The sequence below is a fragment of the Apus apus genome, chromosome 4 (assembly GCF_020740795.1).
Source record: "Apus apus isolate bApuApu2 chromosome 4, bApuApu2.pri.cur, whole genome shotgun sequence".
Classification (NCBI taxonomy): domain Eukaryota; kingdom Metazoa; phylum Chordata; class Aves; order Apodiformes; family Apodidae; genus Apus; species Apus apus.
The window spans coordinates 36,350,721-36,375,766 of record NC_067285.1 but is presented as its reverse complement, the minus strand read 5'-3'; the positions used below and the strand labels follow the sequence as shown (position 1 = coordinate 36,375,766).

The window sequence follows — 25,046 nt, the reverse complement described above, 5'->3', positions numbered from 1 at the left end:
TACCTGGTCTCAGCACTCCCTGGATAGGAATATAAAGAATGATGGGTTTTGTGCCTTTATACAATCAGACAGGGGTTACCTGAAAGATGCAATAGGTCAACTTGTGCATATGAAAGTTGAAAGCTTTCTGGAGATATTCCCTGGGTTATTCTGTAACACAAGGTAGGACTTAGGGATTCCAGGTCAGACTAAATCCCCAGACTAAAAAAAAAAATGGAAAGAATGAAGAGTTTTTGCTTATCTTGGCTTAGCTTTGCAAGGAAAAAGCATCCTACCTTACCTGCCAGCCAACATGGCCACACAGGATAGTGCTCCACTTGCTACCAAGTCTCAAGGCAAACTTCAACTTTCACTTATGAATTTAAAGCACAGACCTTTTGCAAGGGAATAATATTTTATTGAGATACCAAATGGGAAAATTATTTTGTAAAGTTTTATGTTCTTCCTAAGCTTCCAAGGGTCCTACAGCAAGATGCTGTTGTAAAGTCAACACTTCAAAGATATCCTCATTTTATATTAATCACAATTTAGCAAACTATCACAACTGGGTAAATTCAGTGGCAGGATCACCAAGATGAGCATTCAAAAAGAGCTCTGGGTTAGCAGCAGTGCTCATGTGCTCTCTTCCTTTACATCATTAACAACTAACTGAAATGGACAATAAATATGGGATTACCCAAAAATCTTGCTATTTCATCCAAATAGAGGAAACACTTGTTATCTCCCTGATGGAGCAATGCCAGCCTTCTACATGAAATGGTAGCCAGTTGGTTACCTTGATTTCTTTGAGATAGATAAAGCAGCAGTTCTGCTATTAATGCCAATAAAGGATTACGAAATAAAATCAACATTTTTATATCCCCATTAGATGGCTCCAAAAATTTGCTTAAACTCTTCGTAAGCCACAGCTTAAGACAAACATTCTAGCCAGAAATAATCTTTATTAGGCAACTGGAGTAAATTACAGGAGCCTACTCAGAACTACAGCACGGAGCATTATGGGTAACATCACGACCGTCTGTCCTGTGGGTAGTGTAAAAAAGTCCCCAGCAACAGTAAAATCACATTGACTAAATAACCATTGCTTTGAAGTGCTGCCCAGGGGGCTAGCCAGCACCTCTCATCAGTCTGCCACAGGAACAGACAATAACAAAGCAGACAGAATGTGAGTCCTACCCCTTCTAACAACAGCCAAGTAACTGTTTGGCACACTGGTCAACAGGTGACCAGGACCCTAGGCAGCAAATGCACACTTTGGGGACACAAAGAGCAGTGCAGAGAGGATCAAAGTAAACACACTGAGAAAGGGTCACTGCATTCTGTAGGAAGCTCAGTTTCTTGTACCATTAGAGAAGCCCATCATTTCTTAATGCCATTTTCATCTGTAGGTAAGACTGGCTGCCTGAGATCACTCCCAGTGTCACAGAAACTGCATTTTCTATGTCGCTAGCTGAAATTCTTCCACCAAGGAAACCTCTGGCACACTCAGAGAGAGGTGGTGATGCTTCTAACTTTCTCACAAGTTACCACATCAACATTTTAAAAGTCAATAATGAAGAGCACGAGGAGCTCTGAAAGTAATCACCACCTTTGACTGTCAAAGCAACAGAAGTTATATTTAATGACAAGTCCTGGTTTGGTGCCTATATGCTTCTGCAGAGCCAGCTTTCTTGTCTTGTGTGGGAAGAGCGCTGCATGGCCCAACTCACAGCCTCAAGATTAAAAAAAACCAACAACAAAGAAACCACAAAACATCTAATTTCTCTTCATCCAGAGCTGTAACATTTATCTGGAACCGGTGTCCCAGCTTCCTGTATTACTCTCCTCTCAGTTTGGCTCCAGTCTTGTACCACTGCAAAGTTACCCGTCTGTGGCACAGTAGAATTAAGTCAATGCTTAGAATTTCCAGCAGTATGGGGCAGGTTTTTCCTTGCAAAGCTTGGGGAAAATGAACAGAGAAAAACATGATGATTGAGAAAAAGATAATTGAAGCAAATCAGGTGCAGCTGGAATTTTTTAATTTGCCCCTTTGATTATATACAAGTTATTTTTTCATTATATACTTCAGAATGAAAGCAAAGAGTTTCACAAGTTTCTTATGGAACTATGAAAAGGTGCAGTGTTTTATAGAGGATCCTGACAGTAAAACAGCACTCCCATGAAACAGAGCTCCTGTTTTGCTAAAGCTCTTGCCATATGTTTAATTACCACTAAAAGTCTTTAAACGAACTAGAGTGGTTCCCCAAAGAAACGAGAGACCTAATTCACAACTGGTTTTGTACCTCAACTGAATGGATGCTCCTCATGCAGAATACCAAGATAATACAGTAAGGATAAAAAATTGCCTTGGCAGTTCTAAACCCAGGCATTTCTACAAAAGATTTGTCAAACGTGGTTTGGGAAGGAGTGTTGAAGCTATTATTGCAAATTCATCCACGGAAAAAAAGTAGTACAGCTTCATACCAGGCCTTTCCTATTTATTACTGAAGCAAATCGTGTTTACTTCTCTTTTATAATAAGCATAATTCAAACAAAAGATGAACAGTTGTAATTTGTAGCTTTCTTAGGGCCACTAAAATAGTTCTTACATGCATAATTCTTCCCTAAGCAACAAATGTAACGTTCCCATCGCCTCCACAAATATCTTTTATCCTAAGTATGCCAGGCCCTGAAAAATGTTACAGATGACAAATTTGAAGGAAATTTCACTTGTGACTTATTTTATTTCTACCCTGCCATTTAAATTGAAGTTGGGAATTGATGAGAGCATTCTATGCCTTGCAGAGGAAACATTCTGTGCTCTGATGTCAGGGCAGCTTATTAATTTAGCCAAATACTAAGACAAACATTATCATTTCTAGATATAACTAGTTTGCAAATAGTAAGATCTGAGGCAAAGCCCAAGGCCTTATTTGACCAAAAAAGAAACTCTAAATAATGCTTCTGATCTACACATCAGGACTTACCAATATTCAATTCAAGAAATGTACACTGAAATTACAATATCCAAAATAATAGCTATCCTTCACCAAGAAGTTGCTCACATCTTAAAATACTAGAGTGATCAGGACCAGAATAAAAATATACATTAACTATAGAATGGGTAAACTGCCATGCTGTCCAAGTTGAGTGCTCCAGGAGAGTGACAGCCTGAAGAGTGGTGGTGATGCTCATGGAAATCTAATGATTGGTAATGAAGGATGACAGTGAAGTGCCCAAGTCAAAAAAAGTGATGGGTAATTATGCACAATGGCCTTGGTCACTGACCTTTCTGAATGCCCAGAAGCTGCATAACCACAATAAACAACACCTACCAGGCAATGGGGAAGGGGGAACATGGCAGTCTTTTCCAGGCTGTTCCTATCAGGAAGGCTGCAAACCTCAGGTATTTGTTTCCTTCCAGTGTAGGGCATGAGAACTTGAAAAGCAGTATCTACTGACCCTCTACACCTCTCCAAGTTATAAAGAAGAAATGGCCAGCTGGACTGCAAAGAAATTTAGGAGAGAGAAAAGACTGAGGCTGAAGGGAATGACAAGGATGGATCTTGTCAATAATTACACTAATGAAAACAGATCAGAAAAAGCCTGGGGAGAAGACAAAGAGAAAAGCTGTCAAACCCAGAAAAATGAACCCCCAAAGAAAACTCCCCAAAACTAAAACCTCACACATCCAAAAATGAAATAGAAAAGATGAGAATGTCAGCAGGCAAGGAAGAGAAAATCATGTAAATTTGAGAAATGTCCTTGACAAACACATGGGACTGTTATGCCAGTCGCCAGCCACGGAACAGCCAGGGCTCCAACCCTGTGTGTGCTTTTGTGGAAGAGCAAGAGTATTGATCCACTGTACAAGCAACTGAAAAGCATCTCAGTATCACAGGATTGAAATGTTACTGTTTCCATGAGATGAGCCAGCAGTAACTTGTATCCCAAGCTACACAGCTCAGGCTAAACAACCCACATCGAGAGCATATTGTGTTGCTACACATCACCTAACATAGCTGGAGGCTAACCTACAAAGCAGGCTACACTTGCCATGCAGCCTGGCAGACAAAGCTGTGGAAAAATGGGTCTGTATCTAAACGAAAAGCTCAGGATTCAGTGTCTTAACCACAGATAAAGATGTGGCATCTCTACCAATGCCTTTATCATCAAACCAGATGAGAAACGTAGGCTCATAGCCATCAGCTATGGCAACCTGGCTCATTGCCATAGCCATCAGCTGCAATTCTCCTAGACCTTCCTGCTTGGATCTGCTACTTATTTAGAACTGGAGGGTTCCCTGTTGTTATGAGAGGAACAGAGGTTCCTGCTAGCCTGCAAGATGTGCCTGAAAGGCACCCTCAGCCACAGAGGGCTTGAGGACAGTAAGCTCTGTGTGTCTGCTCCTGAGATCTCTAACTTGGTACACGCAGTGCTGGCTGCACAGCCTGCTCAGCTTCTGCCGTCCAGTGGTGACCATGGTATTTCCTGCTGTGACTGTGTTATTACTGTATATACACAATAACTGAAGTCTATACTCAATGTTGCACTATACATTATTGTTATTATGAATTCTGCTGCAACAGAATTTTTAATACTTTAACACACTTCTACTTAAGTTGATTTATTTTTGAGATACGTACTGCTTCAACATGGTGCAGAGCTGTTTCTCACCTTAAAATAATTTAAATCATCTTTCAAATCTGCTGCAAACCTTTGACTGGAAACTGGTCAGTCTTATTTCTTTATGAGCATTACTTAAATCACTCCTTACCCATAATAGCACATTAAATCAAAGCCTACATGAGGAATATTATCCATGCAATGCAAGCAGAAAAATTGCACAAACACTGGAAGTTTCCTAGAGCTCACCCTACTCAAAGAGCTGCTGCACAGAGAAAAGCCTCTTCTCACAGAAGGGGAAATCTGGCCAGAGAAATTCTTCTCAAGCAAACTGAAATGCATACAGCAGCAAAAATATTTAAGGTTTTCTCATCCAAAGTACATAACTTGTCAGAAGAATAGTAATAGGCAGTGTTTCTATTTACTTAGAGTTGGTTTTGTTAAGAAGAAAATAATTTGAGAAGTTCTTTAGAGGAGGAATTACAATATAAATTATTTGTTTATATTGTTCCTTTTCATATTTTTAAGACCTATTCCTTCCCACTGCACCAACAGTGCAAATACACATGCCACTTTAAGGCAGTATTAAATTTGCACAGTATGAACAGATTAGATTGATTTATCTTCCTCTTTTTTTTTTTTTTTGGCAGTCTTGTTTCACTGATTATAAAAAGGTCAGTTAAGCAGAAGCCTTTTTCAATACAAGCCTTTTTGTACACAAAGTCTGTGTTCAGTGAGTATTTACTGAAGGAGGAGTGCACGCTTTATTCTTGAGGGATAATGGAACTGATGTGGAGCAGATACAGGTAATATTTACAGGAGTAAGAGAAAATATACTGTAATTAATTAACTCTCTGCATGCCATTCAAGTAATAAATCTTTATCTAAATTACCTTGGTCTAGTGCTACCTGTTTGCTCTAAGGAATGTAATTAATTCAAGTGACAGGGGAGATAGAAGCTCTGGATTATTGATGATGTGCTGAGATGGCTGAAATATCCCAGCCCAAGTTACCTGAGGAAGCACAGTGCACTGAAATAAGCTACTTCAGGTTCACTCGGGGACTGAATGCCCTCCTGAAATGTTGGTCTACTCTGGTCAAGGAGACAATGAGGAGGAATACAGCATGGTATCTGTACCTACAGAGCACCAGTGTGCCTCAAGGGCCCTGGCACACAGAGGCTGCCCCACTCCGACACATCTTTCTCTAGGCTCAAGATTACAACAGTCTTTATTCTTCCAGTCACAGCCTGAGGCAATCATTTAGCTAGATCAGAAGGTGAGCAAACACCAGTGTTTGACTCTTGGTCCTTGTGAATGGCATTGTTATAGCAGACAGACTGCCAGGACCTTCTACAGGCACCATATCCGTGCATGATGTAGCCAGGAGCATCGATTGCAAAGTTCCTAAACTGTAAGCCCTGCTGATTGAAGCTCCTGTCCTGAGTGCAGTGCAAACCCATGAACATTTTAGCCACATGTAAAGGTTAAACGTTGCAGTGTTTGGCTTTTATGCGTCAGACACCAGAGGGGAATTTGGAACACAGTGCTGGGTACCCAGAACCACATTTAGAAAGAACAAAGAGACTTGGAATGTCTTCAGAAATGCCTCAGGGCTAGACATTTGCATTTGGAGGTTTGAATTCTGCTCAAATCACACAATGGAGAGTAAAAAAATACAATAGGGCTTCTTGTTTCATCTGTAGAAGTGAACTGCCACACACATACCTGTGCAAGCCAAAAATAAATAGCACAGAGGGATTTGTCTTCCTTCTAACAAAAGTCATGTGTTTTTATTTATAACTTCTCCCTCTGAAATGCAGATACATGAATTCTTGTCTTGCAATGCCATCCAAACATACCACAATTTGTGAAAACAATTTGAACTTCATATAGCTTTTATTTGCATGTCATTCTTTTGCCCATGTACAACTAAGTCTCTTTACTAAGGAAATAAAAATATTTTCCTGACTACTCAATTAATGCAGAGTTAATTGTTTGTAGCGTTGCATTGCTACCAGTGATGGGTGGTAGGTCATGTTATTCCAAGGTCAGAGAAAAAACACAAGGCTGCTGTTAATGCTCCAGGCTATAAATCAGAACAACAATAAGTGGGGAAGCACAGTTGAGCATTTTAAACAATTAAGAGCAGTGCAAGGCATGCAGAGTGATGAAATGGTGTCAGGCAGGCCACTCTGCTAAATGGAAAACCAGGGTGCTCAGTGAAGGCATAAGTAGGTCTGTATTCATTATGATGGAATCAGCAGTCCCCAGAAGTCAGAAGGTGTCTACGTGACTGTCACCACACAACATCAGGCAGTTAAACAAGCCTTGGGGATTACAATATGGAAACCTCAACTCTTTAGTGCCATAGCAACACTGTTTAAAGTTTCTTAGACTCTGTATTAATGACACAGAGAATAGAGAAGAAAAAAAATAATATTAAACCCCCCCAAATTCAAGGTATGCACGATTTTTGAAATGCAAAAAGTGTTCACTGAGGTTTATAGATAATGATGGAAAGCAGTTGGTTTTGTCTAGAGACCACTGGGGCTAAAAAGGAGGGCTGATACCACATTGTACACTGGTTCCTACTACAATATCCCCTGGGGTTTGTAGCCAAGTGGAGCAGGCAAGGGCAACGCAGCTGTGGGGAAGAGTCTTAGCCCCCAGAACATCAGGAGTCCAGAAACCTGGGGGTTTCAGAATGGTATTGGTTTGTACCACTATGATTAGGGGAAAGGCACCCAGAGGAAACGTCACTCCCTAGGAGACTGGTGCAGATCTGTCTGATCCTTTGTGGGAAGTGTCCTGCTGCCCCATGTGCTGACCTCCAAACTCCTGGAGATCCCAGAAGTAGAAGGAAAGGTTCATTTTGTTATGTCTTCCTGGGCCGAAGAAAACCCTACCAGGGTTGAAAATGATAATCAGTGTGTGAACTGGACCAGTGTTAAAGGTAAGGAAGATGATGGCTCTTTCTGGCCCTTTCTCTTTGCTTCAGATGAGATGAACCCAGAGACTGCTGACTCCAAACTGAAATACAGGTGCCACCCACACAACCAGCCTTACTTATCTCAGTGGAGAAGAACAGTCTTTGTTTTACGAGATGTTGAACAGACAAGAGACAGACAACTTTGAAAGCAGTGTGGGATAAATTCCTTTCTGAAAGCATCAACAGTTTCAAAGTGCAGCACCAATTCCCATCTCAAGTGTTCCAGCTAAAATGTAGTATCTTATACACTATGATTTGAAAACTAAATGAGCTGCAGTTATGCCCCTTTGAAACCTATATTATAATGGCTAAAACTCTTTTTTCACAACAGAATTTAGATTAAAAATATTACCAATATTGAAATGCCTTGAGTACTGTTCACAGTTCCTGGAGCTAATTCACTGTCTGAAATTACGAATGAACTTTCTCGGAGAAGTATGAAATACCAATAAAAACAGTCTTTTCCCATTTAAATTCCACTCAAATTTTGCAGAAAAGGCTGTATAGAACAGAGATCATTTCAAGCAGCCCTTTGTTGGATGGAGATAAATCAGTGTCTGTATGTTACTAAAGTACATTTATGTAATTTTAATGAAGTTGCACCTTCCTGTGCTCTGTGATTTGAGGGAAACTGAAACCTTCAATCAGATAACCAGTCTTCTGGAGGCACTAATAGAACTGTTCAAAAGAGCAAACCTTGATGACAAGCAGTGGTGAACTGCTTTGGAGAGCAGTAGTTTTGTAGTAGTTGGAAGATTTTTTTTCCTAAAGAGCCATTGTTGCTTTCTGATATAAACTAGCTAAAAAGAGAAGGCCCTTCATGAGATTTCACTGACTTCTCGAAACAAACATCCACGTCCTTAGTACTGTTTGCCATGCTACCAGCTACCAACTTCAAACGAGTCCCTGACCCAGGAGGAGCCTGGCAAATAGCAGAGGAGTCCAAAAGAGCTGCAAATTGAAAATAATATGCAAAGACACAAGGAAGCCTGGCAATTAGTCAGAACCACTCTTTGCTGGCATGGAAAAGGCATGGAGATTTAATGGGCTGAGATTTCCTGCTTGGTCTATTTGTTTGTAAAATAAAAGTCAGAAACTTAACACAGCCTCACCTGTGATGCTGGCAAGCCCAGCCATCTCCTAAGCCATGTATTCCACCAGCAGCTTAGGGGGCAAGAGCAGCCAAGTCAGCTTGTCAAGTCTGCTGGACAATTTTAAGAAAAAAGATGCCCCCACCACTGGCAGAAAGTAGCATAACAGAAGAAAAAAGCTACAGTCAGGTAAGAGATAGTGATGAAGAATCCAAACCAAACATTAGTGAAAACACTCGAGCTAGAAAGCATGACTGAATTTCACTGAGATAATAATTAACACCCACATCTGCAGATACAAAACTCCAGGAAAAAAAAACATACCATACTGAGGGAGAAAAGCAGTTAATGAGATAGCAGGAGAGTGGATTTTTGTAAGTGTACATTGTTGTTACAGCAAGAACAATGTAGCAACATCCATCAAGAGCATTCAGTATCGAGGAGTGAAGTGACCTGCTGCTCTTCAGCTTGTCTTTCTGCTTGTCAGGTGAGTGCTGCACTAGTAACAACTGACTGAGAAATGATGAGTTTTATGCCAGAGGTGGGAAATCACAAAAACCTTTTCTCTGATGTTACCACAGTTCTTTGGGCTCTAATTACTTGATTTTCTTGTGGGATACTCTTGATATTATCTCTAAAAAGTTCCCAAAAACAAACAAACAAAAAAAAAACTCCTGAAATTTGCATATAATGACAATTACTTTTGAGAATGTGACTGTTGTGGTCTGTATTACCACCCCTCTAAGAACCTCCAGTCCTGTCTCGGCTGGGTTAGGTGATGCATGAAGCATCAGAGGCCAGTCCATCCCCTCAACAACATGGCCAGTACTTGTCCCAGACTGGCTAGGGAACTGCTCCCAGACTGTGCCTATAGATGGCTGCTGCTGCTGCAACAGCACAGTTCAGGGACAATGCTAATTAAACCCTTCAAGGTTTATTTTAGGTGGTTTTTCCACAGTGTGGCTTCAAAAGCCTTATCTCACCTTTGTACAACTACTTTATGTTAAGCAACATGCCATGATTCACTGGGTTTCTATTAGAAAAGCAACTATTAGCTTCTGAGTGTTAAAATGTCCAGTTAAGTTCCAGGATAAAGAGAAAGAATCTCTAGATGAAAGGAGGAGGGAGTATCTTTTCAGCAGCCTTCCATGTCCCAGGTAGTACTTCAGCAGTATAACACAGTCTGAAACAGAACTCAAGCCCTTTATTGAAATCTTCAGATTCCACAGGTGGAAGGTAGACATGAGAACAACTGGACTCCTAGCTACCAAGCACGGAGAGTAGTTCAAAAGTAACCAAATCACAAATGTTAAGGTGACTTACTGAAGATAACTGGAACCAGATTTTTAATTGAAAAGGTGTAGGGCCTGTTATCCCATATTGACACAGAATTGTGTGAAGGCTCTAAATCTTTCTCAGTTGTTTTTTTTGTTTGTTTGTTTGTTCTGTGGTCTTTTTTGTTTTGCTTTGTTTGGTTTTTGTGTGGCTTTTGTTGTTGTTGTTTTGTTTTGTTGTGGGGTTTTTGTTGTTTGGTTTGGTTTTTTTTTGAGGGGGAATTTCTGAGTAAATAGGGAGCAGAAATACAAACCTTACAAGCAGAAGAAGTTAAAAGAGGGAAAAGAGCAAGTCCTAGATATAATATGTAAGATTTTCTTCTGTTGCAGGGATGACAAGGGGAGTGAGGGTCCAAACCAAGAGCTTTCATGACCACTCCATAGCAAATGGTCAAAGATTTCTGTTTCAATCTCAAAGCTGAACACTGCCTCCTAGAACAGTCCAGATAATGCAGATATATTATCTTAGATCTGCCCTTAGACAATCTAATTTTAAGGTCAGATATTCTCCTCCATCTATGCTGTTATTCCATGGCACAAGCCCACAGCAGAACTGCAGCACTCCAATCTACCTTGCACAATCCAACTGCGGTAAAACTCCCTGTGGGGCTTGTTGCAGACTTCCAGGAAAACTAATTCCATTGCCTCTGCTTGACAAATAAACACACACCCTCATCAGCTCTCCATTTTTTACCATGGAAATTGAAAATCACAGTTCTGTTACACTAAACACAAATGTGAGCAGCAGTTTATTGGTTTGGTTGCAGAGGCTCTGCATGTCTGATCACACCAAACACAGGAGACTCAAAAATAACTCCTGATAGAAGTTTTGTCTTCTAAGAAAAGCAGCAGGGCATTTTCTTAGATTTTTCTAGAGAGCTTAAAAAAGCCCTGAGGCTGGACAGTGTTCTCATTTGTCAATTACAGAAAAAGTTCCTTGCATTTGACTAGATGAAGTACATATCTGTAATATAGCTGCCCACACAACTGATCTTTAGAAAGGAAGACTGGTTATTTAATAGCACAGAGAAGAAATACTAAGAAGATGCACAGATCTGAGTTACACAAAACCTTGGCTGCATTGGTTCTTGTTGAAGAATAACTAAAAGGCAGAAGTAGTAGCAAAGTCACTTGGTTTCAAGATCAAAGGATATTACCCTGTTGATACACAAGCTACATCTACACAAACCTTGAGATACAGGAGAAGTGTTGCAGATTACGGATAGATTTGATCAAGATCCATATAAAAGACACCAATCAGACTACTTCAAGTTCCTAACTCCATATGGTAACAGCCCATTTTCTTAAACTTTCACAGGCAACTCACCCCATCTGGTCTGCCATCCGAGGCTGTAACAATCAGAATATAGCGATCAGTGCTTTCTCTGTCCAAGGGCTTTCCTAAGGCTAGCAGTCCAGAACTAGTAATAAAACAAAAACATAAAAAAGTTATCACAACAGTTTTAAGAGATCTACAAGCACTTTTGTTCTACAAATGTCTCCCTTTAAGCAAGCTCTTAAGCTTTTAGGCCTTATTACACTGGGAAGCAAGCTTTGTGTAGGTAAAGGTTAGTAAAAATGATGAGCCAATTTCTAATGCTTTCTGCTTCCATACATATATAATTTAGGATTAAAGTAACAACTTAGTGATCTACAGGATTCTACAAAATAGGCCTACAGTGGACACAGGACTCTCCTTTGTTAGAGAGCTGCACTGCTATAATAAATGAGGAGAATCACAGCAGCCTATTTATCACAGAGGAGTCCTGATGTTCCCGGGAAGATTGCAGCAGCCAATTGCAGGAAAACCAGGATGAGTCTTCCTCAGAGTTTTCTAGGGAAAGGCTACTAACTTGCATGTTGTTCCACTTGCAACAAGTGCTGCAATGAGCTAATACCTTTTCAGGGAAGGCACAGATAAACCCTCTTCCCTAATACCAAGATATTAATACAGGTACAAACATTGCCGAAGATAAATGTTGTGGGTTGGGATTATCTATGTCCACTTTAAAAGACAGTGAATTGAAGGGCCATTTGGAAGCTGCACCAAAAAAAACCAACAAACAAAATTTTACAAAAATGCTGCTTGAAAACGTTGCAGATTCCTGTAACTGCTGACAGACAAAACAGTTTGGATTTTGTTCTCTGGGATGATGCTATTTCCTCATGCTGAAGTCTGGAAGCAACCTGGAGGTGTGATGTAGCAACACTTAGGCAAGATCCCACCATGGACTGATCACTTTTATATTAGGAAGCACCAGAAGAAGTACCACTGAGTTGACAATTCTGCCTAAGCAAGCTAAACCCTGCTTAACTGAACTGGCACAAGTGGTACTTCCCTGATCAGCCCTAAAGCTCTGCATTTCATTGACAGGATTTGGGTGTTTAGTGGAACCTGGTGGAGAGCGTAATAGGCTGACATCTCTCTCAAGTGCCACCTAACCCATAGGCTTATTAATAAATATGCACCAACAAGCAAGGATCCAGGATGATGTTTATGGTCTTGTTGCATGGCTAAGCAGCTTCTTCCTTATAAGTGCACCAAACAGGTCAGGGTCAGCTTCTAATATTTTAAGAAAAGTGTAAGAACACATGATTTTGCAGTGCAAAATCTACATGAGCTGGAATCTTGGTATGCTGTGACTTTCCATCTGTTATTTCATTTTTAATGGACATAACAGACACAGCCATTTAGCAGGCACAGTTATAAATTTAATTGGTTGAACCTACATTCTATGTTAATGACACAGAACATAAACAGCTACTTGTTCAGAAAGAGGTTTAATTAAAACAAGAAAAAAAAAAAAGGCCAAATCCAAGTGCAAAGTACCACCAAACTAGGTGGGTTTTCATTATCCAGAATGCTTGGATGTGCATCATCTGTACCTAATGATATTTTTTTACCTAGACTATAAATTTCTGCAGTTTCTGCTGCAATGTTTTCAGCAGAAACAAATACCCACCCTTCCTGGCAAGCTGTTCCTGCCAGCAGTTTCTTCAAATAAATACTGCAGAAACAGGTAGAAACAGTGAATGGGAGCATAATTCTCCCCTAGGATTGAAAAGTTGGTAGGTTAATAATATCCAGGCTCAGTAATCAAAGATGAGGATGTTTTAGGAGATGCTACATTCGGTCCCTGCCTCATTGCTGCACAAGTAAAACATGTGTCATGTTTAGCTTCCTCAAAAAAGGACCAGCTAGCAACTTCATTGTACCTAAAACAGAATCAGAGGATGGTTTGGGTTGGAGGTGACATTAAAGATTATTTGGATCCAACCCCCCTGCCTGGGCAGGGACACCTCCCACCAGCCCAGGTTGCTCCAAGCCCCATCCAACCTGCCCTTCAACACTGCCAGGGATGGGGCAGCCACAGCTCCCCTAGGCAACCTGGGCCAGGGTCTCACCACTCTCACAGCAAAGAATTTCTTCATAATATCTAACCTAAATCTACCATTTTCCAGCTTAAAACCATTACCCCTGGAGGGGGTAAAACACTTTCCTGGAGGTTGGTACAAACCGATGGGACACAGGAATATTCTGTGTGGCTTTGTAACCCAGTAAATCTGGAGCTGACGTGTCTTGTCCCAAACCACAAGCCTTGTGCCAAGTTACAAGAAGGCCTCAGGGCCTATAACGTTTCTTTCCATGGACTTGCCCTGGCCTGCCTGGGGGCTGGTTTAATCTTTAAAGAGCAATTATCTAATGAGCAGGTACCTGATACCAATGTTGTTTTAGCTTTTGCTTACTTTTCTACAATTGTGCAGGCTTAGTTTAACTTCATTTTTTGTAACCCATGCATAGCTATAGCATGGTTATTGTGCAGAGATTGAACAACCCACGGAGCAAAAAAGCAAGGTACAAACACCTCACTGGTGGCCAACTACTGCTAATGACACACAACCTTAGGAGCTGCCCAGAGCCAGTTTGGGGTCACAGAGAGAACAATAAACAAGTACCCACATATGTCAAACACAACACATGCCTTAATTTCAAATCTAAGATAAAAGTGCACACACCTGGGAAAAAGAAAGTGTGGTACAGAACATGTCAACAAACACAAAAATGACACAAAATGGATCCTCGAGTGAGGAGAATAAGCTGCCAGCATCATATTCCTCTTCCTAGGGCAGGGCTTCAGATGCTGAAGGCTCAGCACAGACCCATGCTGCAGAGAAAACTACTGCCCTGAGGGCTCAAGGGAAAGGGGAAAGGTCCAGTGTAATACCAGAGCAAGGGACAGACCTTAGAAAGTTCGTGTGCACATTTATATACCTTTTCATTTATATAGTCATATACAGTGTAATATAAATACATGCAGCTATATAAGAGTATATATTAAAATACGTCCATATATACATATGAATAAATGTTAAAATTCCATGTATACATAAAGTAAATTACATCATACACATGCACTTATATACACATACTAAAACGTGCATATATGCCATTATAGCTCTCTGCATTCGTGTTGGAAGGGAACTAATAATAATTTAATTAGACTATTAAGACACTAATTAGACTAACAATAAGCTTTGCACACATTCATGGCCACAAGAAAGCAAGGAGTGTAAAAGTGGTGGGATTTCAAGCAACCTATTCCTGTAGTTTGTGGTGACAAATTAATAACATTGTGTATCTCATTTTTGATTCCAATATCATGTACTGTCTTCTGCTCAGGAATACTCAGCTGACTTCAATTAATATTACTGCTACATTACTAAAGATCATTTCACTTTTAAACTGATTTTTTATCTAATTTATAAACAGCAGACATTGAAATAGCAGTGACTCTATGAAGAAAGGCATTAAGTTCCTTTGAGGGCTGTAGGAAAGTCAGATGTATTATTAACTGACACGAAATGCTAACCCATGTATTTTAGCAGTTCTCTTATTTCCAGGTGTTTCTACAAATCAATTAGTCATCTTAATAGATCATATCTATTTTTCAGCATCTATTCAAGACACCGTAATAAAATATGAACATAAGAATTTTTTAAGAAAAGGAGCAAATAAAACATATAACACTTAGATGATCAACTATTAATTCATAACCCCCCAAAAAAACAAACGGGGGGCTAAGAATATTGACAACAAATACTATTTTACCAACATTGACCTTTAGCTGCATGTATCTGTTTAAATTTCTCCAATATTTTTGCACTATCATATGGCCTTTTTATCTCCCCCTTCTGTCTGAACAGTTGCAATCTACTGTCTCCATTTCAACAGTTTAACATTATTCAAGAGACAGGATAATTTATACAAACTCCTGTGTCTTATCAAGGATTCTGATGTACTTCCAATCATTTAATACCCCAGCTTTTAATCATGACTGTCCCTGGGAAGATAAGAAAGTACCGAATTACTACAGATCAGGCTCAGGTTGTATTGTGAAAGAAGAAAGAGTAAAACCATCTCACAGTCCTCAGATGGAGGATGATATCTAGTAGGTAGTTGTAAACCTGGTAATATTTGGCACTTGTGTTGCCAGTTAGGGAATTAGACAGGGATCAACTGACATGCTCCAGGACGCAAGAAAATACTCCAGATGAGAAAAACCAAGATAGAATTAAGTCCATGGCCTCCACCATGGCCTTAAAGTATCTAAAAAGTTATTTATGTAACATTAGGATACATTCCTGTAGCCTTAATATGCCACACACAATAACTTTATGCTTTGTTTAATATTAATCCTACTTTAATCTCCTATAAAGACATTTCAGCATCTAGAAATAATGCGCAAAAGGCTGAAGCAAACTTTGCACAAAGGATTCCCAAGAAAACAGATGCAAGGAGAGCAGGAAGGAGAAAACACTTCAAAGAGCTCTCTTTTTTACCAAGAGGCAACAGATCAAAAAGGCAACTGGAGGCTGGGTTTGTGCTGCAGCCCTCAGTGTGTCATGGTGCTCAGACACCAGTGGGGTGGATGTGAGCCTGAGGGGTGTGTTGGGGGGTGTCAGGCTGCCTGTGATGGACCCTGGAGGCCAGGAGGGATGGAAGAGGACTCCCAGCCACCCCTGACAGACCCTGGGAGGTGACACCTGCTGTGCTGTGCCTGCAGCCTTGGGAGAGGAGATCAGAAAATTCTTATTTGTTTCCTGACTGAATTCACAGCAGTGAATTCATGGCACCTTCAACAGCCTGACTTCCAGCTATCGCCACGTGGTTTACATCCAAGGCCAGTACACAAGAACTGCCCAGGATCTGATCTCTGGAATTCTTTCACACCATGGGTTTGGCAGGCCAGAAGCTGGCCTGAATTTGCACACATAGTTTAAGTCTCTCTGGTATGGAGATTTATCAGGATTTTTATGGTGCGATGTGAACAGCACTGTAACCTGTACAAAACAACTACCCCCCTCAGGAGCAGCTCTCATGCAGCCAGGCACACTCCTCATTATTCAAGTTCTAGAGGTCACAGAGCAGGTGAGGCCAAGTTGCTCTGTGCTAGGGGGAGGTTTGCTAGCATCACTTCTGCAGAAAACCCTACAAATCTGCACTGTCCTGGAGCTGTGACTGCTGGAGTTATGACTTGCAGTGCTCCCTGTGAGATGATGGCCAAAGCACACCTTCCCTGGCCTGCACTGAAGGCTCCAGCCCTATGCACTGGACAACATCAGCAGCACAACATCACCTCCTGCTCCTGCCACTTCAAGGAAACAATCTCCTCTCTCTAAGCTGTCCCTTTCCCTGCCTCACAAGTCATTATTATTATTAGAGGGCCTATCATTCTTGGTGTGTAAGAGCATCACCATCTCAGGATCTTCAAGGCTTTTTTCACATTATTTGATTCTCCGTGCATGAGATATTTACCACTGTGAGTAACCTCGAGCTCACTCAGAACACACAGACCTGTTTCAGTACAATCTCTCCCTCACACCAAATTAGAACCATTTTTTGCAGTTATACCCACACCTTGAACAAGTAAGCCCCAGGTTACTTTTTTGTCCCATCCTCTACCATAGGGAGCGAGCTAGTCACCCTCCCTTCTTCCTGCAAAGAGAGAAAGATATTTTGGAGTGTAAAGAATAGCTGCACGGGCAAAACAAAGAAGGGAGTGGTGGGACGAGCACAGACCTACATGATTCTCATAATTTCATAACATGCCCTCTCTTCCTAGCGCTCTTTAAGCTAGTATTCAGTTTAAAGACTTCCCACTACAGACGTAAATGCTCGAAGGCAGGAAACTAAAGCAAAAAAAGTCCCTGTCATTACTCAAGAGCTGACAAGTATAAGGTGTTTAATTAATCCCTGGTCACTCTTTTAAATAGAATGTTTCTACCTCAGTGAGTTTTACCTACTGAAGTGTTTAAAATAAATAAATAATCCCCTGGGAAAAATTCCAGAGTGCAATATCATTCACAGAGCACTCATTAACATCTAAGAGCCAATCTAAGGAACAGCTGAGTATGTCTAATTAGCAGTCTTTTCTTTTGCTCTCAGCCCACATAGTCGCTTGACTGAAAAGTTACAAGTCTATTTTCTGAGGGTTTTTCCACTTACCTTTGAGAGAGATTAAAAACTTGTTGAGGATCTCCATTCTGAATGAGGTATCTTATAGGGTCACCTTCTCTATCAAAAGCCTTTAGGAAAAAGAAAGGATAAAATGAAGTCAGTTACAAAGCTTTCTTTTCTTTCCTTCAATGTATAAACTGGAGAATTGACCCCTAAAGCTCTAGTAGTTATCTACAGGAATGATGCTAATACCTCTGTTACTAAGGCAACAGAGGTAATTACGGATGGGCTACTTAAAGTTGTGGCATATCAGAATTCTTAATGGACAGATAAATTACAATATCATGAATGGAGACTTTCAAATCACTATTAGATACTAACACATGGTATTGCAGGTATGAAATTCAGACTTTATTCAGTTACTTTTATTTCATGCAGCTACAGACTGATTAGACTGAATGTTTAGTTTTCTTTGTTCCTATTCTTTATTTCTACTTCTCCAGATTGTTCTTTCTGCTATTTACCAGAATCCCAGTCCTTTTGCTGATGCTCCATTGAGCAGCGCAGACATTGCAGCACTTGCCCTCCACCATAATTTCTTTTGAAGGGGATGAAGATCAGGATGAAGCTTTCAAGGACTATTAGCAGCACCTAAACAAGTCTATTCCACCTACTAGATGACAGAGCAACTTTTCAGAAGCTGAGTAAACTGCTTTTGAAGTTAAGCTTCAGCTAAGCTATTTCCAAAAGCAGCCACATAATTGTTACATTTTCTCACACACTTTTTCCCCAAAAAGAATATCAGAGAAAATACGATCCACTAAACTGTCTCAGTTACAACTGTTTAGCATTCAAATTCTAAAGTGATTAAGCATGTTATCACAGGAAAAACAGTTAAGAGAATTGCATAAAGACCAACCAACAGGTTGAAAGAAGAGCAGATAGGATTTAATAGGAGACATGTCAAAATCAAAAAGAAGGGAAGAGCATTTTTGTGTTTCTCATTGTTCAACAACCATCCTTTTTCTTCTGTGTTTTCTGTAAGCATCTCCTGTAGACCAGAGTAAAGAACTGTCTATCTTTGGGCTGACTATCTAAAAAGCAGTTCCTTAAGACCAAAAAACAATCCCCAAAAACACAAAGCAAGAAAAACCAACACACTGCTTTCCTCAATGTGAAGGACAGAAGCACAAACAATTTCCGTGTGCAGGCAGAAGAGTCAATCTAGTAGCTGACCAAGTTGCATTAATCAAAGGAAGTATAAGGAAAATAATGGTTCCATCAGATGAAGGGGACTGGTATAAAGCAGCAGCAAACACAACTGTATGGAGACAAGGTCAGAAGAAGTCAAAGCAAAACTGTAATAGAAAGAGAAAAGAATAAAAAGGATAACAAAGAAACATCTAAATTGCAGAGGGAACTTGGAGCATGGTACCTTGCCACAGTATTAAAGCAGAAAGGATGATGTTGAGAAGGTCAAAGAGCTAACACCTCTTGTGCTTCAGCTGCAATCAAGCAGCTAACTAAATTAACTGTGGCCATAACGGGGTAAAATCTCAGATGAGAATAAAGAATAAGGCAGAGAATATGTACATAAATAGAGCATCTTTAAATCATCTGCTGAAATTAAAGCCTGATGAAATTCATCCTAGTGTATAAAAACATGGGCTGAGGCAATCTCAAAGCTATTAGCAGTTTTCTTTGAAAACTCACAGAGGACAAACGTGCTGAAGGGCAAACCCGAGGTACATCTCTCACAGAGGAATGAGCCAGGAAATCACAGAAGAGACAGGTAGAGCTCAATTCCCAGAAAAACATAAATAATCAAATGATTTTGAAGTACCTGTGGTGACAATATGGAGATGGATAACACTAAGCTAAATTTCTCAAGAACAAAATATGTCAAAGCAATCTTATCTTCTTTTACAACAGGACAACAGGTCTTGTAAATAGGGAAAAAGCTGGGGATGTAATAATGCGTGTCAGCCACAGTAAGGCTTCTCATGCTGCCTTGTGTGACATCCTCACAAACAAATCTAGACAACACAGTCTACAAACGGAAGATGGGATTAAGCAAGAATAAAACTGATCATAAAAATTTGTTTATGAAATTCACAGAAGGGACCAAGTGACAGGAGGTGCCAGCACATTAGAGAGTGTGAGTGGAATTCAGGTGTTCTAATGCTGAAGACAAGAGCAGCCAGCAGAGACAAGAGAAAACTGTGAGCCAAAAATATGAAACTACAGAAATTCTGGATGCAGAAAATCTGACTAGCTGGCATCTCTGAGGTCTATCATAGATCCTGAATCATCAGAATCACATTGTGGCATCTATCACAGTGGTCCTTTTATTCTTTGCACCTTGCCTGGAGGGGATCCTGTCCTCACTTCACATTTAAGGGTATCTCAGAGGTTTATTTGTAGTCCACATTGGTTCATAACAAGTCTGGAGACTTCCAAGATGACAGAAAATAAAAGACTGGTTCTAGTTTATTTTATTATCTCCTCATGTCCAACGAAAATGCACCTTTCAATCAACATACTTTAAAAAAAAAAATTAAAAAAAAAAATTGGGGGGGAGAAGTTTAGAATTGTTTTTTTAAAACTTCTGTTTTCTTTAAAACCAAGAAACATCAACATATTATGTACAGAAGAAAAACACTGAAGACTTGCACATAAGAGCAATCTATTTCTCCTGGTTTCCAGATCAGCTGCATACAGTGACTTCATAAACTGTACACAATGATTCCACATAACTGGACTCTGATAACAGTCTTGTTTTGCACACTCCCAGAAATATTACACTATTTGCATATTTTTATTAATAACAGCTGACAGAACATGAAGAAATAAATGCCTCCCAGGCATGCAATAAACTCTGTGGTTTATTTACAAATTAATGTTGTAGAATTCATTTAATATTGCATTACCTAATCTAAAATGTTGTTAATTAAAACACCAGTCACAATCAACTGGGTACAATATAAAATAAATAATAGTATAAGAAAAAAAACAACTTTCCATCATCTGCTTGAAAAGTTTTAATGGAAAAGGAGAAAGCAGATTTTATTTTTAGAGCATGTACTTCAAAGTCTAACAGGAAAAGTTGAAAGACCTGCATTTCCATTGTTATTGACTCTGATGTTTTGCAGATCTTCCGATTTGCTAGCTCAGGGATTTTAAAATAACTTGCTCACTCTCTCTCAGTTTTTGTAATCCTCACGTTGTATGCAACACCAACAGAATATTATCAAGAGAAAGTCATAAATGCATAAGCTCTTAACTCTACTGCACCAACCAAAATACACCTTATGTCCAAAACACTACATGTATTGATAAAACTACATATGAAAGTAAGTCTGTAAAAATTTACACATGAAAACACTTGTTAAATAGGCAATACCTTAAACTACTGTTAAAATTCCACAAAATACCCAAGATGGTTACTTGGTAACTTTCTGTTTGCCTAGAAAAGACAGCACGAGGTTTCATAAGCTTAAATACTCAGTTTATGAATGTTTAAAATGTCCTGGCCAGTTTTACGCAAGGAATAAAAGAAGATGAAGACAGAAATATACTCCACACAATAAATGTCCTTTAATACAGATGGGCGTATGAATGCAAAATGAGGCAGTTGAACTTGCACTAGAAAGACAAGGTATCTGCATTTCAGGTCCAGGACCACCAGCCCTACAAGAGATGCAGTCTTTGACTAATCACCTAGAGATGAAGCCAAAACATATTCAACAATTAAGGATTTTTCATAAACTGCCTGGCTAAAATCAAGTCATGCATAGCATATTGGTAATTTAAGGTTCATCTACATTGCAGGGACAGGAAGTAGAAGAGAATATTTTCTGTGTGTTTCCAAAGCTCCTCAAATTAACTGGTGCATTTCACTCTTTCCCAGCCACAGTAACCGGTTATTTCCAGGTTCTGACCAAATGCTCACCAGCACCCTGGCTGGAAAGAGAAGAGCTTTGCATCTCTCCTGCCTTGCCTGGCACAGGCTGCCTCTCGCAGATCTACTCAGCAAACCTTACCAAAGATCATTTGAAAAGGGAAGAAAACTGTAGGTAGAATGTTTGGGGTTTAGTGAAACATTCAAGCAGAGTATGCCAGCGATGAGGTTCACCTTCTAACCACATTTAAAGTGTGCAAAATCCTTAAATACTAAAAAAGCTGCTAATAGTTTTTTTTTGCCTCCAGGCCTTCACCATATATCCCAGCACCACCAAGAAAACACAAATATTTCTGTTCCTCAGCTGCTTCTGGCTCCCGTTAGGCTTTGGCATTTCCAAAACCAAGTGTTTCCCCACCAGTGAGGAGAAGGCTCCTGAACAGCACGGCTCCTCAACTCTGCCCCACAGACATTAAAGACATGTCAGAAGTTAATTTTCAGCACTGAGCCAAACGAGGCATCCTCCCTCAGCGCAGGTGAATCAGTTTAACCATCCATAATAATCTTTACTTTTCATCAGCAAAGCATTTTAATAGAAACTTACCTCTTCACCTGCCTCTGTGACTCAATTAAAGTTCCTTTATTTCACACACTGTGGTTTGGGTAATTTTTTTGTCCCCTGTGCATTTACTGAATGTGCAAAACACAAAGAGCCACACTTCAGCTGATATGAACTGACCTAATTCCACTGAGTTCAGCACCTTCAGTGGAGCTGCACTGACACAAAGCAGGTGATGATCTTGCTATGGTTTTTGTTTAGCTCAGGTATCTCCAGTCTGCTTCATACAAATGCCTTCATATGAAGCCTAAATAATACTATCATGTTTACAGGGACCATGCTCAGGAGAGCATGCTGGACTGAGCTTATTGCTTTAGACTTGAGGCCATATTACTCTTTTATAATAAGTTCCCAGTCCCCCAAAAAGCATCCAGAGATTTGTAATTTATCTACCTCTTTGGCACAGCTGGCTTTCAAAACATGTTGACAGAACACAATGCAGCAATAGCTTAGGGAACAGTAAATAAGCAAGCTGATACATTAGCTATGCAGCAGCACACAGAGAAGTAACCCGGGTGTGGAAACTATGTCAGTGCAGCTCTATTTGTAAGCAATACAAGACCAATGTGTTTTCCCTGCTTCCACTTGCAGAGCTAAATTGAGTGGTCAGTTAGTACAGGGACCTCTGCTTTTTGTTAGCCTGTTAAAAGCACTTGTTACATACAACAAGGGGAGTAAATATCATAGAACCAGAGGGACTGGAAGTGACCTCTGAAGATCATTGAGTCCATCCCCCCTGCTACATCAGGAAAGCATCTTCAGATGCTTCTCAAAACAACAGGCTGAAGACAGCTGAGTGCCAAAAATCTCACGGAAATTCCACGTGAGTTAGATGTGGAATGTCCTAAGCTCCTCTGATTTGCTGGCAAATATATATACATATATATTTAAACATTAAAAATTATAGGCCTCTTAAGTTTTGAGCCACTCATGGAAATTTTTCTCTCATATACTTCAGTCCCACACACAGATTATAGTACCTTTCAGCACATATAATGCACAAAAAAAAAAAAAAAGTTATTGAAATATCCATGTAAGCACTTTTCCTATGTAAAAGAGACTATTTATTCTGACTAAATGATTCTAAATCCCTATAAACTGTATTCTCCCCCTGTATGCAAGGACTGGGTTCTGCATGGCATGGCACAAAGAGAAGGAACATGGTAAAGGCTTACAGGGAAGCATCTGTACCTGCAGGTTTAACAAAACAGCTCCAATTCTCATGGCCTCGCTGACTTCAAGGCTGTACATCAGCTGGGGAAAGCGGGGAGGGCTCTGGTTGTTGGGAGGAAGTACCTCAATGTAAACAGTAGTAATAGAGCTCCTGCAATGCAAGGGGGGAAAAAAAAAAGTCAAAGCCAGTCAAAAATCAATAAATCCACAAACACAGGGGTGGCCAACAACGTCTATTTTATACACTGTGTGTTGTCTAGTGCTAACAACCTCCCTTTGCTCCTGTAACAGCTTCAGGACGTATTTTTCATTCTGCATCAAGAAAATAAAGCAGGCTGCCACGTTAAGAGAAGCAAAGCTAATTAATTTATTTAAAAGGAGCCCAAGTGTTCCTTGAAAAACAAACCAGTTAAGACAGCATTGCACATGCAACACATACAAAGAAGACTCGTAATCCCCTGGTGATACTGTGTCCTCTAGAAGAGTGTGGCAAATTCTGAGACAGTAACAGCTCCTGGCAAGCAGAATATGCAGCCCTGGAACACCCCTGCTGTCGCAGCTTGCTACCTTTCTTTGGAAGAGAGGGAACAGAAAATCTTGACTGAGAGGATAATGCTGAGACAAGACTGACATAACACAGCTCTTTAATAGGCTGCATCAATACTGAGGTTCACACAGATACAGCCAAGCCCACTTCAGACTACTGAGCCATGGCAATACAGGAGACTAGAAAACCCACCAAGGGAAGCCCTTCAACTGCATTTAACCCCTAACCCAAATACCCTGCAAACAGCATTCCAGTTTGCAAGTTGAAGGCTTTTCTGGGAACACTGACACCGACTACAAATCCTGCAGAGACACACTTCTATTCAGCTGCTCCAGATTGAGAAAGGGAGCCAAAAGACTCCCTGAATTGAAAGAGAGATTCAATATCTGGCTAAAAAAGGACCTTTCTCTTGCATCTTCACTCAGTCATCCCATTCATCTTCTCTTCTGTATGTCACCACAGAACTCATGCCTCACAACAAAACCCTGAGGAGAGCAAGTGTTGCAGGTGCAGATTTCCTCCACATAAGCCCTTTTAGAAGTTGGTAACTTTCAGGATACAGGGCTGCATAAAGGAAAAGGTTTCAGGAAAAAGGCGTGTGTCTCAAATTTTTAAATTATTTTGGGAGGAGTGGGGAGGGAGAGAAAAGAAAATCCTGAACACACCACAAGGTGCTTCTTGCAGGGCTAGCAAACTCAGGGGATTTTTAGAGAGTCCTACAAGATATTCCCAGGTATCTTATAGTTGAAATAGCTTCTGTGAAAACTGAAAGAGTTCATTAAATACCAAACCAACACATCATTAATATTTTTAATTAACTGTACAGGATTCTGACCAAGCACAGTCACCACTGTGTGATGGGTGCTTCCCACCACCCTTTGCCAGTGGGTTTCACAACTTGGTGCCACTGGTAGGAGCTGGGCAGAGCATTGCTGCAACACCACAACAGGAAATTACGGCTTGGGGGTTGTGCCATGCACCATGCTCCAAGAATCCAACCACCAATGGCTTAAATGCTCTGTCCCTAGGGACATGTCCACACACACAGCTCCACAGCCCCATGAGCGGGGGGATTAAACCCAGCCTGGTGCCTCCCGCTCATCACAGCTCCGCCACAAATTTTCACAGAATCACCAAATGGTTTGGGTTGGAAGGGACCTTAAAGATCATCTCATTCCACCCCCCTGCATGGGCAGGGACACCTCCCAGCGGCCCAGGCTGCTCCAAGCCCCATCCAACCTGCCCTTCAACACTGCCACGGATGGGGCAGCCACAGCTTCCCTGGGCAACCTGGGCCAGGGTCTCACCACCCTCACAGGGAAGAAT

The 25,046-nt window shown here is 40.5% G+C and overlaps 1 protein-coding gene across 4 annotated transcripts in view; it reads right to left on the bottom strand.

Moving 5' to 3' along the window:
- The window catches only part of PCDH15 (protocadherin related 15), a 455,276-nt gene that overhangs the window by 136,883 nt on the left and 293,347 nt on the right, over positions 1 to 25,046 (bottom strand). For all 4 annotated transcript variants that reach the window (XM_051618391.1, XM_051618393.1, XM_051618392.1 and 1 more), the window contains 3 exons: positions 23,192 to 23,324; positions 17,529 to 17,608; positions 11,349 to 11,442 (listed from right to left, as the gene is read on the bottom strand). In XM_051618391.1, coding sequence (XP_051474351.1) covers positions 11,349 to 11,442; positions 17,529 to 17,608; positions 23,192 to 23,324 — 307 coding nt within the window. The remainder of the gene's footprint in view (positions 1 to 11,348; positions 11,443 to 17,528; positions 17,609 to 23,191; positions 23,325 to 25,046) is intronic.